At 39.2% G+C, this 15,551-nt stretch overlaps 2 protein-coding genes across 2 annotated transcripts in view; both read right to left on the bottom strand.

Moving 5' to 3' along the window:
- The window catches only part of LOC148105735 (protein NLRC3-like), a 29,277-nt gene extending 19,858 nt beyond the window's left edge, over positions 1–9,419 (bottom strand). Inside the window, exons 1-3 of the mRNA XM_087838379.1 lie at positions 9,415–9,419; positions 9,122–9,295; positions 8,785–8,940 (exon numbers count right to left, since the gene is read on the bottom strand). Of these exons, the coding sequence (XP_087694505.1) occupies positions 8,785–8,940; positions 9,122–9,295; positions 9,415–9,419 (335 nt within the window). The remainder of the gene's footprint in view (positions 1–8,784; positions 8,941–9,121; positions 9,296–9,414) is intronic.
- Positions 1–15,551, bottom strand: part of LOC148105734 (protein NLRC3-like) — a 167,328-nt gene that overhangs the window by 70,971 nt on the left and 80,806 nt on the right. The gene's annotated exons all lie outside the window — the stretch shown is intronic.

The raw sequence follows: 15,551 nt of genomic DNA, 5'->3' as shown, positions 1-15,551 counted from the left end.
AGTTTTAGGTCTAATTTGAAACAATGATTATATGATCAGTGTATGACTTTTTGTGTGTTTGATCATTTAGCTACGGTAAAACTTGGGCATAAGTAATTGCTTTTATGCTTAAGCTTAACTGATTGAAAATGTTTGTTTTCTTTATGATTTCTTTTACTAGAATAAGTGCTTATAATCATTTTTCATACACACATTGCACTGATAGGAGTTGCCACTCAGTCTTGTGACGGTCATAAGCTTCGTTCAGCGTGACTGTCTGGATTGAAATATGGTAGGAAAAGGACTTAGAGTGCTTAGGGGTGAATGCAAACATGCTTACACACATAAATAATAACTAGGCTAATCCTTTTGATTAGAGAGTCCCGAATGTGATATTTTGAACCAACTTTAAATAATCAAGAGAAGAATTGATGAACATATTAGATTATTGAGGTGTAGCAGAGAGAGGTGTTTTCCTTTTCTGTCCTTTACAGGAGAAGATTCCAGAACCACAGCAAAACCACGAAGGGGTTGGTGAGAATCCAGGACCCAAGAGGAGGGGCACCCAAAAGAAGCACAGAGCACAGAGAAACCTCTCAGAAAATGTGTTGTTTAGATTGAAAAGAAGATTAAAAGCTTGTTAGACAGAGGTTATAATGTGAGCACAAAGTAATGAAGGGTAATGGGAGGATTAGCTTTAGTAATAGTTTGTATGATTTTTATGTCAATTGCCCAAACACAGTGTTCAGACCGGATATGCTCCACCCGTTAAAGGGGGCGAAGGGACAAATGAAGTGAACTGTAAGTGTGTGCTTAGAAACCAGGAGTAAATGTTTAAAAGAGGAAACGGGTTAACTGTGTAGAGATCATTTCCATAGACTGACAAAAGTAATGTTGGACCTTTTTACCAGGACAAAGTTAATTATATCTGTTTTTAGTTCACAGTAGTTATTGAGGGAGTCAGTTAATTAGGTTAACTCATAAAATGAGTTCAAAAGGGGGGGACTGTTACGAAATAAATATATATTCTTAGTGCTTATTTTCTGATTATATTGTTTTTTTTTGCACTTTGTAATAAAGTCTGTGAGAGAGGTCAGAGGGTGACAGGTCGCCTAGCAACAGAGGCTTTAGTAAGGGGAGGTTAAAAAACAGGAAGTTTAGTGCAGAGCTGCAGAGGCATATTAATAAAATACAGGAAACCAGACAGAAAAAGCAGAACTAAGTAACACACACACACACATTACTCAGAGCAGAAGGAGTTGTTTTGATGGAAACTGTGTGTGTCTGTGTGTGACCTATAGCAGAACTATGTATACCCATTCTGGCTTCTAATGCTTTCAGACCTGAGCGTGTGTTAGTGGGTACAGGTCTCCGTTTCCGGAAATGTACAATAAAGATCATTTTTTGAACTTGACCACTCTGAGTCGGAAGTCTTTCTCTGTCGCCAAAAGAATTCAAAAGAAGGGAATTTAATAGTCACATAGCATCGATTTGTCACATGGCATCGGTATGTTAGTTTTTGGGATGAGAACGTGTTGGATGGTTACCTGTCTTGGTCTGGTGGAGGTCTCTTCCCATAAGAAGACTGATGACTTTTTCATTAACACTGAAGTGTTTCTTTCTTCTCTCTCCCCTCAGATGACTTCACACTATAACCAAGGACACCTCATAGGGGATCATCTGATTGTGGCTTCTCTAATAATCTTTCTAATAGTAATATTGTTCACTGTTATGTTACAGAGTGAAGTGAGATTAGTGCTGTAAAACTTCCATAACACTGAACAGATGCCACCACAGATATGTTGAAATCTCAGTCAAAACTAGCAAGTAAAAACAAATGAAATCCATGAATCAGAAATGCTGATTGTTGAACAGATAATTCAGTCTGTACATGAGGAGGATCCACTTTAGACTAAACTACATACAGAAACACAGGAACCAGGGCACAGTGTAAATCCAGGAGCTCTGTGTGCAACAGCTGACCTGTATGAACACAAAACATTGATTGAAGTCCATGTTGATGCTTTCTGTGTGTTTAACTTTTACATTTGAAGTAACACATTTTACTTCAAAAACACAGATCAGGTAGAAAACTGTGGATTAGAAAACAAATTCATCAAGAAGGTCCTGAAGCAAGAAGTTCATCATTGCATAGAGTAAGAAAAAGGACATGAATCATCCCACGGGTATGTGCAGTCGTTATATTATCATCAGCTAAATCATGTCTGCATACTGTGTGTGTGTGTGTGTGTGTGTGTGTGTGTGTGTAGGTGTGTGTGTGTGTGTGTGTGTGTGTGTGTGTGTTGCTTTTTTAAATCTTCTACTTAGAGTTCAAATTTGGATAGTGATAAAAACATTGCACTGCTTCATTTAATATTTAATTGAACACATCTGTGGTTGAATTTGAATCTTAAATGTTTTTGATTTCAAAGATGTGGTTCTGATATGAAGGAACAGAAAGTAAATTGTTGCCATGGATACAGTGAGACAGACGCCTCAGACCCTTATTTTTTATTTCTTTTACTTTTTATTTTATTGATTCATTTCTTTATTTTTACATTTTAAAAAGTGTATTTGTCTGAATGAACTAATCCCCATTTTCCATGCTTTGTATCACTGGTCATACTGGGAACAGCCATAGAAAATGTTTGTAAAGAAGAAATCTTAAACATGAGCAGATTCTCATGCAATTTCTGTTTCCTAACCATTGTTTCAGTGCACACGTCCCATCACTACATGTGTGTTAAAGATTTCTTTGGGATCAAAATAATCCGCTGACAGTTATCAGTACAAACAGAATGCAAAAATCAAAAGTTCATACTTCAGAGTTACTAAAACAGAGATCTGAGGAAAACTGGTTATTCACACGACTTTTCATGTGTGAACAGTAGAGGTGGTTTCATTTTCAAATGTAGGTATTGCAGTGAGGATTGCAGGGAGACATTTGCTGAATAGCTGGCAGCTCTGCTCCTGTAGACTGCCTCTGAATGTGTGTGTGGTAATAAAGTCACTTTAATTAAATGTCACCTGTTAGGGAAAACTTTGTGTTAACTGAAGAACGTTCACTTCTCTTTCATTGCAGCTCCACTCTTATTTTTGATGCACTCATTTGTTTAATAAATGATTTCAATGATTTTGCCACACCTCTGCATTGTCAGGTCGGAGCATGTGTGCTTTTGATGAAATGCTGATATGATTACGCTTGATTGGTTAAAGATTTCCACAGGTGGTGTTGTTGGTCTCCTTTCTTCCAGTTTTCTTGTTGCTGCCTCTCTCCTCGCCTCAGTTGCTGCAGCTGTATCATGTATGTTGTTATGTTACATACAAAGAGGAACAGGAATTTGTGACATTAAAGAGTGAAGATTCTTCTAATTGTTTTGCCATCTCATCTCCTACTGCTTTAGTCTGCGTGGACAATATATGAGTAAATCATTACCAAGCCAGATTATATTTGGAATATTTAAAACAGAGTACATTACAGTGAAATCTGCTTTCAATGTGACATTTACTTTGATGCTTTAAGACACAGTTTATACATCAGACAAACTGTTTGTAGAGCGATTAAATGTTTAATATTGTTGTTAAAGTTGTACAGATGAGCGTTAATCACCAACAGCTTCATTAATGTGGATGAACTGGACGGTTCCAGGGAAACTATCAGGATTACATGCCTCCAGTGGTCACTGTGAGTAACTACAACTCTGCACATACAATAATTACGATGAAGATATGTTTTTATTGTAGAAAGATGAACCAAATTTAGTTTGACTCTCTGACAAACGATGGCAAGATAAAAGTAGTTTGTTAAAAAAGACACAAAAATGGTAAAAATGAAAACAAATACAAACAACAGCATATCCTGATATGAGGCTCACAGATCAGGATCAGTACAATACACAGCAACCGACATTGATGTTGCCATGGTGACAGCTGCCATATATAGTATTTCTGTTGCCTCACTTGTATTAAACATCAACGCTGGCTGTTTTTCATTTTACTAATGAGTCCGCTCTCTTCCCTCACTTTCGTCTCTTCCTCGTGTTTGAGCTCCTCTCAGAGAGGATTTAAGAAAGAGCTTTGATGATGGCTTTAGCTCAGGAGATAGAGCAAGGCAACTAATTATCAGAAGGTTGGTGGTTCAATCCCTGACTGCTCCAGCTGGTGCACAAAGTATCCTTGAGCAAGACACTAACCCTCTCCGATGCATCCATCAGAGTATGAACGTGTTAAACAAGAATCAGTCCATTCACCATGGAAATATCAAAGTAGAAAGTGATGTCAGTTATGATTGGCTGCAAAGCTGGACCAGGTGAGTGGTACAAATAACAGGAAGCTTCTCTTGTGGCTTTAATAATCATTTGAATTCATAACTTATGATTTACAGACTGTTCTTTATCTTTTCATTGTCGTCTCAAACACAGAAAAATATCAATGTTGGAAAATATGACATTTATATCTAGTTTCTAAAGGATGGTTTAATTCTCCAAAGGCCACCACAGACATGACAAAGTTATTTCATCATTATAATTCACAAAAATAAAAATCAGGATGAGCCCTGCTGCTCACCAAACTTGTGTTGAATAATAATTTGTGAATCATTTAGTTTAAAACATCAGCTGACTGAATCCATGAATCTCATCATGTTTTTCAGAGTGAAAGACACAGACATGTACAGACTGAACTGTTTCTCTAACAGGTAACACTAACTACACAGAGTCACTGACCAAGAGCAAAATAATAGTTTATTTATGCTGAAACCCATTATGAAATCATCCGATGGATCCTGGAACCCAAACCCAGCATAAAGAGGTTCAGTGAATGTGGTGTGGAAGGTGTGGAGGTGGATCAGAGAGTCAGAGGAGACTCTGTAGAAGGACAGAGTGCCAGCAGGACAGTCCACATACACTGCTACTTTGTTAGAGACAGAGGAGGAGGAGGAGATGGGTGTTTCTCTGTTATTGTGCCACACAGAGGAATAATGATCAGAGCAGAAAAGACTCCAGGACTGATCATTTCCACCAAACATCACTCCTTCCTTTCCTTTTCATTCCTCTGTAACTCACTGATATCCAAGCCCTTCTCGTCCACTCGACCTCCCAGTAACAGCGACCAGTCAGACCATCTCTACACAGCAGCTGTTCACAAACATCAAATCTGTCTGGATGATCAGGATATGACTGAACCTCCTCCACATGTGTCACCTTCCTGTTGTTGTCAGACAGTTGGAGCTTTGTGTTCACTGTGTTTGTGTCGATTGTGAGTTGACAGGAATCTGATGGAGAGAATAAACACAATCCAGCTGCAGTTATTGATCCATCATCTGTTCATTGATTGACCCTTTGATGATGACTCCTGACATCAGAATGATGAAGATGGTTGAATGTGTGCTGCTTTGCTTTCATGAATCCCATTAAAAACACACTTACACTTCCTCAGACCTGGTCTCAACCATCGGACTCCAGCAGGCTCCACCCTGAAAGGAGGAGGGGGGTCAGAGCAGCACAGTCAGCATGCACACGTGGACATTATATGGCTCTCATACACACACTGTTACACACTGATAATGGAACAGTCCAACATTTTGACACATAAATGTTTAAACTTCACGATGTCCAGGGAGCATTGACATGTGCCACAGTCAAGGTTCAACACACTGTGACATTCATGCTGTCAGGGAGTGGGTGCATATTAAATGTAAAGACTGGGACTGGGTACAAAAACTGATTCAGTACAGGTAGAGTGCAGCAGCCAGTGCATCACATATTTGGAGCTAATGCAGTGGTCATCACACCACATACTGCTTTCTATGTAAAGGAGCCTTCATTCTCAGATTAGGGCTGTTTGTGACCATAAAGTCTGTCTCACAAGGGCAGCCACTGGTCCAGGCGAGGATGCCTCCACAGTGGGATGTCTGAGGGTGCAGACATGGGTGAAGTTAGGACCAGGTGCCAGTGGACCTGTGTACCTCTGGAGATAGGAGTTATTGTTTCACTCCACCAAAAGCAGCAGAAAAAGATGCTTATTAATAATCCTTCTAATTATTAAATGCTCTGTAGAGCAAATTTGTTCAAGGTAAACAAACATACAGTGGGGCAAAAAAGTATTTAGTCAGCCACCGATTGTGCAAGTTCCCCCACTTAAAATGATGACAGAGGTCAGTAATTTGCACCAGAGGTACACTTCAACTGTGAGAGACAGAATGTGAAAAAAAATCCATGAATTCACATGGTAGGATTTGTTAAGAATTTATTCGTAAATCAGGGTGGAAAATAAGTATTTGGTCAATAACAAAAATACAACTCAATACTTTGTAACATAACCTTTGTTGGCACTAACAGAGGTCAAACGTTTACTATAGGTCTTTACCAGGTTTGCACACACAGTAGCTGGTATTTTGGCCCATTCCTCCATGCAGATCTTCTCAAGAGCAGTGATGTTTTGGGGCTGTCGCCGAGCAACACGGACTTTCAACTCCCGCCACAGATTTTCTATGGGGTTGAGGTCTGGAGACTGGCTAGGCCACTCCAGGACTTTCAAATGCTTCTTACGGAGCCACTCCTTTGTTGCCCGGGCGGTGTGTTTTGGATCATTGTCATGTTGGAAGACCCAGCCTCGTTTCATCTTCAAAGTTCTCACTGATGGAAGGAGGTTTTGGCTCAAAATCTCACGATACTTGGCCCCATTCATTCTGTCCTTAACACGGATCAGTCGTCCTGTCCCCTTGGCAGAAAAACAGCCCCATAGCATGATGTTTCCACCCCCATGCTTCACAGTAGGTATGGTGTTCTTGGGATGCAACTCAGTATTCTTCTTCCTCCAAACACGACGAGTTGAGTTTATACCAAAAAGTTCTACTTTGGTTTCATCTGACCACATGACATTCTCCCAATCCTCTGCTGTATCATCCATGTGCTCTCTGGCAAACTTCAGACGGGCCTGGACATGCACTGGCTTCAGCAGCGGAACACGTCTGGCACTGCGGGATTTGATTCCCTGCCGTTGTAGTGTGTTACTGATGGTGACCTTTGTTACTTTGGTCCCAGCTCTCTGCAGGTCGTTCACCAGGTCCCCCCGTGTGGTTCTGGGATCTTTGCTCACCGTTCTCATGATCATTTTGACCCCACGGGATGAGATCTTGCGTGGAGCCCCAGATCGAGGGAGATTATCAGTGGTCTTGTATGTCTTCCATTTTCTGATGATTGCTCCCACAGTTGATTTTTTCACACCAAGCTGCTTGCCTATTGTAGATTCACTCTTCCCAGTCTGGTGCAGGTCTACAATTCTTTTCCTGGTGTCCTTCGAAAGCTCTTTGGTCTTGGCCATGGCGGAGTTTGGAGTCTGACTGGTTGAGGCTGTGGACATGTGTCTTTTATACAGATGATGAGGTCAAACAGGTGCCATTCATACACGTAACGAGTGGGGGACAGAAAAGCTTCTTACAGAAGACGTTACAGGTCTGTGAGAGCCAGGGATTTTCCTTGTTTGAGGTGACCAAATACTTATTTTCCACCCTGATTTACGAATAAATTCTTTACAAATCCTACCATGTGAATTCATGGATTTTTTTTTCACATTCTGTCTCTCACAGTTGAAGTGTACCTCTGGTGCAAATTACTGACCTCTGTCATCATTTTAAGTGGGGGAACTTGCACAATCGGTGGCTGACTAAATACTTTTTTGCCCCACTGTAAATGATGGAAAAAGCATCAACCAATCACAATGCTGCACTCTTGCAGGAGGAGGTTGTGATTTGATGCATGTGATGAATATATTTATTTCTTATTCTCCTAACAGGGAAATTATATTTTATTTTTGTATATTTATACTAACATAAGTGCATTTAAAGGGTCGTCATCTTGATTTATTTATTCAGAAATTATATCAAACAATAATACAGGGAAACCCTGAATTAAATGACACAATTCTTGGTCATTGATGGTTACAGCTAACAGTGTCTCTGGGACCACTTTTGACAGCATTTGACTGAAGTGCTGGTTGGCTGCAGGGCCACCATGAAGGCTCTTTCTGGAGCTCTCAGTGCTGCAACACATATCCTGCAGTGCAGGCTGCAGGGTAACAGGATCAGTGGTTGTTAATGCTACATCCACTTTACAGTCAAAAACACCCAACCAGTGACCCGGTTTCCTCCACCAGCTCCATCCCTTTGTTTCTTGATCTCTTCTTTCTGTTGGAATGATTATTTCTTATTATAATTTGAATTTTAAGTTTGATCGACCAAAGTTAATTCACTTTGACTGCATTCTATTTTTCTGTTACTTTCTACTAACTATTATCACAAAGTCCAGAAGATCAATTTGATATTTTAACACAAACAAGTTTCAGTAGTAAACGCTGAGAAGCAGCAAACTAGCAGTGCAAAATAGCCCATTTTAGTAGGCGGCCAGTTAAGTTGAGTGACCTAGTAATCCATTTACTTTTACTAATATGTTTTTCTAAGCTGGGGAAACAACTCCCCCCTAATTCTAGTGTATGCTGGGCCAGGCTAAACATGTCCTGGACATGGTCTCTGTGCACAGAGAAAACTTAAAATAAATAAAGAGAGTGAAAATGTCAGTTCCTTTCCAGAGATCGGTTTGAACAGGCTGCACCGTTGTTGTTGACAGAGATTTTGTCCTATGAGACCCCATAAAGACATCTACTGTTTATGTTTGACCAGAAATGCGAAAACTGTTCCTATATGTGTGATTGTTCAAATAACACTGGTTTCCAGCATTAAGTAATCAGACAGAGCCAGTTTCCTCATCTATCAGACACTGTTTGTGGCTGTAACGGCCATCTACATACCTCAGAGTGTCCAGTCGTAGCTGCTCAAGCATCTTCACTGCTGCTTCTCCTGGGTTATTGTAGCTCAGGTCCAGCTCTTTCAGATGGAAAGAACTGGAGCTAAAAGCTGAGACCAGAGACTTGCAACCTTCCTCTGTGATCAGGCAGCCTGCCACCCTGCAGACATGACAAATACTCTCAGGGAATAGCAAAATAGCTCAATGCTAACAGGAAATTGCAGCCAAAAATCATTAAGAAATGACATGACTGAAACGAGTTTAAAATAGCCATTAGTCAATCTAAACCTTTGATTGTAAACCTCTAAACCTCATCTATTGAACATTTCAAGAGTGCTGACCTGAGTGTTTCCAGTTCACAATATGGACTTTTCAGTCCAGAAGACAAAACTTTAACTCCAGAGTCCTTCAGGTCATTGTTACTCAGGTCAAGCTGTCTCAAACTAGAGGGCTGGGAGCTGAGTAGTGAAGACTGAGTTTCACAGCTTCCCTCTGAGAGTTTACAGACACTAAATCTGAAGAGACAATAATGAGAAAAATAATAATGTTAAACTTTCTGGTTTGAACCTTTGAAAAAACATGATCTAGTTAAAGTATCATCTCTATAGTTCTATATCTCTATAGATGAGGTTACATCATGTGGAGGGTTAATTAATCATCAATAATTAATCAATTAGTCATCATTAAATAATTTATTAAATGTCATTAATGAATTAAGTTCAAAATACTTAATAAATTAAATATATACATTACTGATTTAATTCCATGTAATTTCCAATAAATTAATTACACATTTAATGATTTTTAAATATATTTAATTAATCACTTACTGACACATTTATTTAATTATTTAAGAATCTATTTATTTAATTCATTTTGGCCCTTCTAGCCCTGCAGCTGTGCATGTGCTTACATATCCACTGGTATGTATCCTACAGGTATTCTCACAGCAGTGCTGCTGAACATTAAATGACCAGCAGATTTCAGTTCTTCATAATAAGCAGTTAAACGAGGCTTTGTGTGATCTGCCTTTGGGTGAAGCAACAAAGACAAAGACACATTCACAGAGCTTTACCACACCATCACTAGACAACAATGGAATTATTTTAATTAAAAACAAATAATCAGAAAGTCTTCTGACTGGTCTCGTACCTCTGTGTTTCTGTAACATGAATAATGAGCTGAAATTCTCCTCACGACACCACCGATCAGCTCGAAGGGCCCTTGAGTTTACCTGCATGCATCCTGTTCACCTGTCAGCTGTTTACCACCTGCTGCTTATTCAGGAAACACGCCCACATTACCTGGTGACAGTCACAGTTTAATGTGGGCCGCTGTTTGTCAATATAAAATAATTTAGTTATAATATTGTGCACACAATTTGCAAATGCACCATATTTTACAGACCATAAGGCTCACTGGATTATAAGGCGCATTAAGCGAAACAAAAATGTCGCATAAGTTAAACTTTACTCAGCTCATTCTTCTTGATTCCTCCACTTCCGTACACATTGTTATTGCAAATGCACTGATGAACCTGTTGCTTTGATAAGGATTTGATTATAGATTATATTACAGATATTACAGATTATAAGGCGCAAAGTTGATTTTTGAGAAAATTAAAGGACTTTAGGTTTGTTAAGTTTCTTCTGCGCACAGTTGCTGGAGCTTGTGTTTACCCTCAAAGTGACCGATCTGGGTTTACCTGATGCTTTAATAAGGATTTGGGCTATTTGCATTTAAATTAAATAGATTTATTGACAGACATCAATTAAATAAGTAAACTTGTACCTCAGTAATATAGTTCTGCCACTTATCTGGTCAAATGACTGGAAATCTGATATCCAGTCACCAGCACACCTTACTCACTTACAGTCACTTACTTCACTGTTTTTGCTCCTGAGCAAATCAGTTTGTTTTAGATTAAAGTTGTTTCATAACTGCATAATTTTACTGAAGTTTAATGTGTCAGCGGAGCACATGTGGAACTGAACCATTCGCTTGTCTTAATATCTGATGTTTTTATATGTGTTACACTTTTTTAATCTTTAATTTTAAATTGAAACTAACATTTAAAAACATTTGGTACAATGTGGAAAGAGGAAGAGTATTTCCACCAGGAGCAGAAACGTCTGACTCAGCATGACGATGCTGTTGGTGGATACTAAAGAGCTCAGCCTTTCCAGACAGGATTAGGTTATCGTTTTTAAAAATGTTTATTCAGTTATATTCTGAGGCCAGTTATCTGGTATAATTTTTGGAAGTCTATTAAAATAAAACTAAAATCAGATGTGTGGTCTTTTGGTTGTTTTTGTTTTGTTCAATAAGCAGATGTTGGTGTTTCAGCAATGCAGTAACTTAAGTTTAAAAGGCTTGTTAGAAACTATGAAACACATCATACAGACTTGTGGGCAATAGAAGACAACTAATAATCATCATGAATAAGACTAAAGGCAGGAAGGTGTCCTTTATAACTAATAATATTAATAGTGGTTGGCACCTCCACATTTAATTCATAGTGTGTCTGCAGCTGAGACAATACAAACTCAAACTGTGGGGAGAAGATTATATCACTTCAGTTTAAATTGACCTGGAAGCGCCACATTTTCACAGACTTCTTTCTTTACAGCATTTTTTAAGTGCTGTATAGATTATACAGTTAGATCCATAAATATCTGGACAGAGAGAACTTAATTTCTAATTTTGGTTCTGTACATACACTAAAATCAATTTTAAATGAAACAACTCAGATGTGTTTGAAGTGCAGACTTTCAGCTTTAATTCAGGGGGTTGAACAAAGAGATTGCAGAGAAATGTTAGGAACTAAAGCATGTTTAACACAATCCCTTCATTTCAGGAGAAATGTAGAGGAAAAATTAGAAAAATTAAATAACTTAATTAAATTAATTAAATCATAAGATTGTCAGCTGTTAACCAGCTTGATGCGACCACTTATCCTGGTCCCAGTGTTAGGGTCAGTGAATGCAGTTAACAGAAAGATATCCTGGATATACTTGACTGACTTTTTAGACTCAAGATTAATAATCATAATAAAAATTATAGTCTAACATCCAGAAATCTGTACGACGTGTTTCATTATGTCTAACAAGCCTTGTACAGTTAAAGCTAACAGTTACTACATGACTGAAACACCAACATTATCTATTTTATTAAAACATGCATATTAGGGCTGGTATCGTCACTCATTTCTACAATCGATTCGATTCCATTCAATTTGATTCAATTTGAATCGGGGAAATTTTGCCTCAGACAGTCAGAAATATTATAATTCAGGTCATGCATCAGTACATTTCTATATTTTTTATATCTATAAAAAGAAATCTGACACTTGTGAGACTTTATCAAAGGTGTGAGCATCACTGCAGATGCCCTTGTGTCAAAGTAGCTGAGGATAAAACAGAAAAACATGAAGGTTTTCCTGGCCTGGGATTTTATAAAAATATTCTCCAGTAGATCAAAAACAAAAGAAAACCATTAATGAACATATGAACATTACCTGATGCTGCTGACGTGAAGCAGAGCAAAGTTACAGAGGTTTTATTACCGACACAGCTGAGTATTTTGCAATTTTGCATCATTTTAAAAAGTTTACATTTGTTCAGTATTGAACGGCAGAAATGAGGTTTTCTTTTCGGAAGTAAGTAAAAGAAAAAAAAAACAGCGGCCGACAGGCTGTAAGAACGGTAGACTTGTGCATAACAAGCAAGCGAATAATGCAGAAAACAGATTTTTAGACGGGAAACTGTTCTTGAAGTACACAGAGAGAGAGAGAGATAGAGAGAGAGAGAGCTGTGCATGAAGTGGGATTTTATCGTGGTGGCAGCAAAACAATCAGAGGGAATTCATGACGATGTTTATGTGAAGCGTAGTTTGGATCTTCTTTTGCTACTGGTTTACTCAATATTGTTTGGAGAGAGATCAAACCTGCAGCTTCAGAATCAGCGCAAAAAGGGCGTAAACACAAAGCGCGGACCCGCCGAAACATCAGAATCAGCGAGCTGTCGGCTTTCAGCGAGCTGTCGGCTTTCAGCTCGCGTCCGTGCAGTCAGGTGAGAAAGTCACATCTCACTGATTCTGATGCGTCGGCGGCTCCTCGCTTTGTGTTTACATCTTTGTGCAGAATCCGTGTTCCTGCTCTCATTGAATGTTTTAGCTGTTTGGTGGTTGCTGAAATTTTGGGAGGTTTAACCTGAGATTCTGGTGTTTCAGCCAAAATAAATTTATATTAAAAAGTCCATTCAGTATTTTAATGAATCGATGTCACGTAGTCCAAGCGAGAATCCATTTTAATCGATAAATTGATAATCAAAACCCACCTCTGATGCATATACACGGGTCACACTGCTTATTGAAACCCCCCCCCCCCAAAAAAAAAAGATCAGATCTTAATCAGACAGGTTTTTGTTTTTTGTTTTCAAAGTTTAGACTTTGCTTCTATTGGACTTTTTATCAGTAACACGTGCTTACTTTTTGCAGGAACAGTTGAAACAAACATAAATAAATAACTCAAGAGGTGATAGTCAGCAGGGGGTTTACAAGTTGTTTGCTGCGTTGTCGGCGGTATAAGCTCGACCACTTGCAAGGTGAGCTGGCTGACATCACTGAATTCATCAGAGATGATTAGGTTCATTTTGACAAAGTGAGCAGATATTTAACCTCCTAGGACCTGGCGTCCACAAATGTGGACATCACATTTTGGGTTGTTTAGACCAAAATACTCAATTTTGCTCTACAAGGGCCTGATATCCACTTACGAGGATGTTATACTGCCACTGTGCTATCGAAAGTTTAGATAAATATCCTCATATGTGGCTATCATTTTCCTCAGAAACAAAAATTTGGTAAAAAAAAATCTGGTAATTCTTTGTTTTTACATTCATCAGGTCCCAATAAGCCCAAATATCAAAGAGAAATTAAAAATGAATGCCACGGAGGAGTTCGGGTCTTAGGAGGTTAAAGATTATGCCACTACGTTCTTGTCTAGAAGATATTAAAGTGTATTTGGTGACACACAAAAAAGGGTAAAGTTTAAGTATAGTTTGGGTCCACACATGTCCAAACCCTGGTGTGTAGGCCTACTTAGTTTTGAGAAATTGTCATGGGACCGGGTTCTGGGTGACCCAGGGCCTGTAAGAAGTTATGGACATGTGTGTTTTTGTTGCTGCTGTCTCCTGTTTCAATGTTTGTGTATCTAGGTGTGTGTGTGGGTGTGTCAGCCAGGAGCCTGGCCACACCTGCGGAGAATTACTCACACCTGCAGCTGATCAAGCCTCGTCAGAGGAGCTACTTAGGAGTGTGGTGGAGCTCTCTCCGATGCTGGATCATTGCGTAACTTCACGTTAGTCTCTTGGCGAGGTAGTTAAGGTTAGTCTGCCACATTGTGGTGTTGCTGACGGCTGCCTCTTTGTTATTCCCCAGGAGGAGTGTGGAGACGAGAGGTCAGCGAGCACGGGGTGCTCAGACACTGAGGAGCGGAGACAAAGATCACCAACACTGGCAAGAGGACATGTCAGAGTCGGGAACGCACTGGGGATTTATTGTTGTTTGGATTATTTTGTATCATTGTAAATAAATGCACTGACCTCATCAAAGAGTCCAGCATTTGGGTCCTCCTTCCCCTCATCGTAGTCTGCCACGCAGGCCGTGACAGAAAAGCCCACTAAAAGAACGCCCACCAGACCAAAGCAATGGTTTTGAATTGATCAGCATTAACCTCGCCCCCTGACTTTGATGGGTGAAGCTGACAAATAAAATGTATTTATGAACACCGATGTAGGGCCAGGAGTAGCAACGTGAATTAAATAAATACATCATTAAATAATTCATTAAATGTGTCAGTAAAATAATTAAAATAGAAAACAAACCAATAATTGATTAAATATGTAATTAACTAATTAGAATTGTATATAAACAAATAATGAAACATTTTAAATGAAATAAATGGATAATTCAATATTAAAACATTTCTTTAATTGATTATTATTATTAATTTACGTACACTGTTCCCTCTGCTAACTGATTTGACCTTTTGTATCTTACACTGATACTTGTCATATTTGTATATGAGCCTAAAAGATAAAAATAAAAAAGTTTTCTATGCTAAAACACAGCTCTACCTCCTGCAGTTCTCCCTCTGAACCACTAGATGTCTCTGTTATTTAAATGAAGACGTGCAGCACAGCAACCACAGCAGCGCTCAGATCAAACGTGTCCTGTTATTATGTATAAAAGCATTAGAAGAGTGAAAACATTTCGTGTTTCTAGAAAGATCTTTCAGCTCATAGCTGCTCACAGACTGTATTTACAAGTGACAAACTGCAACTCTACAGTACATCTACAGTATATATCAAATATATTCTGTATTCAAATCTATTGAGTGATGTTTGAAAGTCTTTCCAGGTGAGTTTGATCCGGGAGGGTCTGAAGCCAGAGTCAGACAGAGACTGTGCAGAGACTGTAGAAGGACAGAGCAGCAGCAGAGCAGTCCAGATACACTGATGATCCTCTGTCAGATCCAGAGGGACACACAGGGATGATGCTGGACTCTACATTGTGTCTGACAGTGGAGCTGTTCTCAGAGCAGTTCACTCTGCAGCACTGACAGTCATCTGCACTTCTTCTCATTCCTCTGTCAGTCACTGCTGGATGAAGCTCTCCTCTCCACCTCCCAGTAACATGGCCCAGTCAGAGCGTCTCTACACACAAGCTGCTGCTGCTTCAACCTCCCTGGATCATCAGGACACAGCTCCT

The sequence above is a fragment of the Neolamprologus brichardi genome, chromosome 3 (genome assembly GCF_056152115.1).
Source record: "Neolamprologus brichardi isolate AB-2024 chromosome 3, ASM5615211v1, whole genome shotgun sequence".
NCBI lineage: Eukaryota > Metazoa > Chordata > Actinopteri > Cichliformes > Cichlidae > Neolamprologus > Neolamprologus brichardi.
Note: the sequence above shows the minus strand (reverse complement) of the source record. Positions and strands in the feature narration are given on the sequence as shown.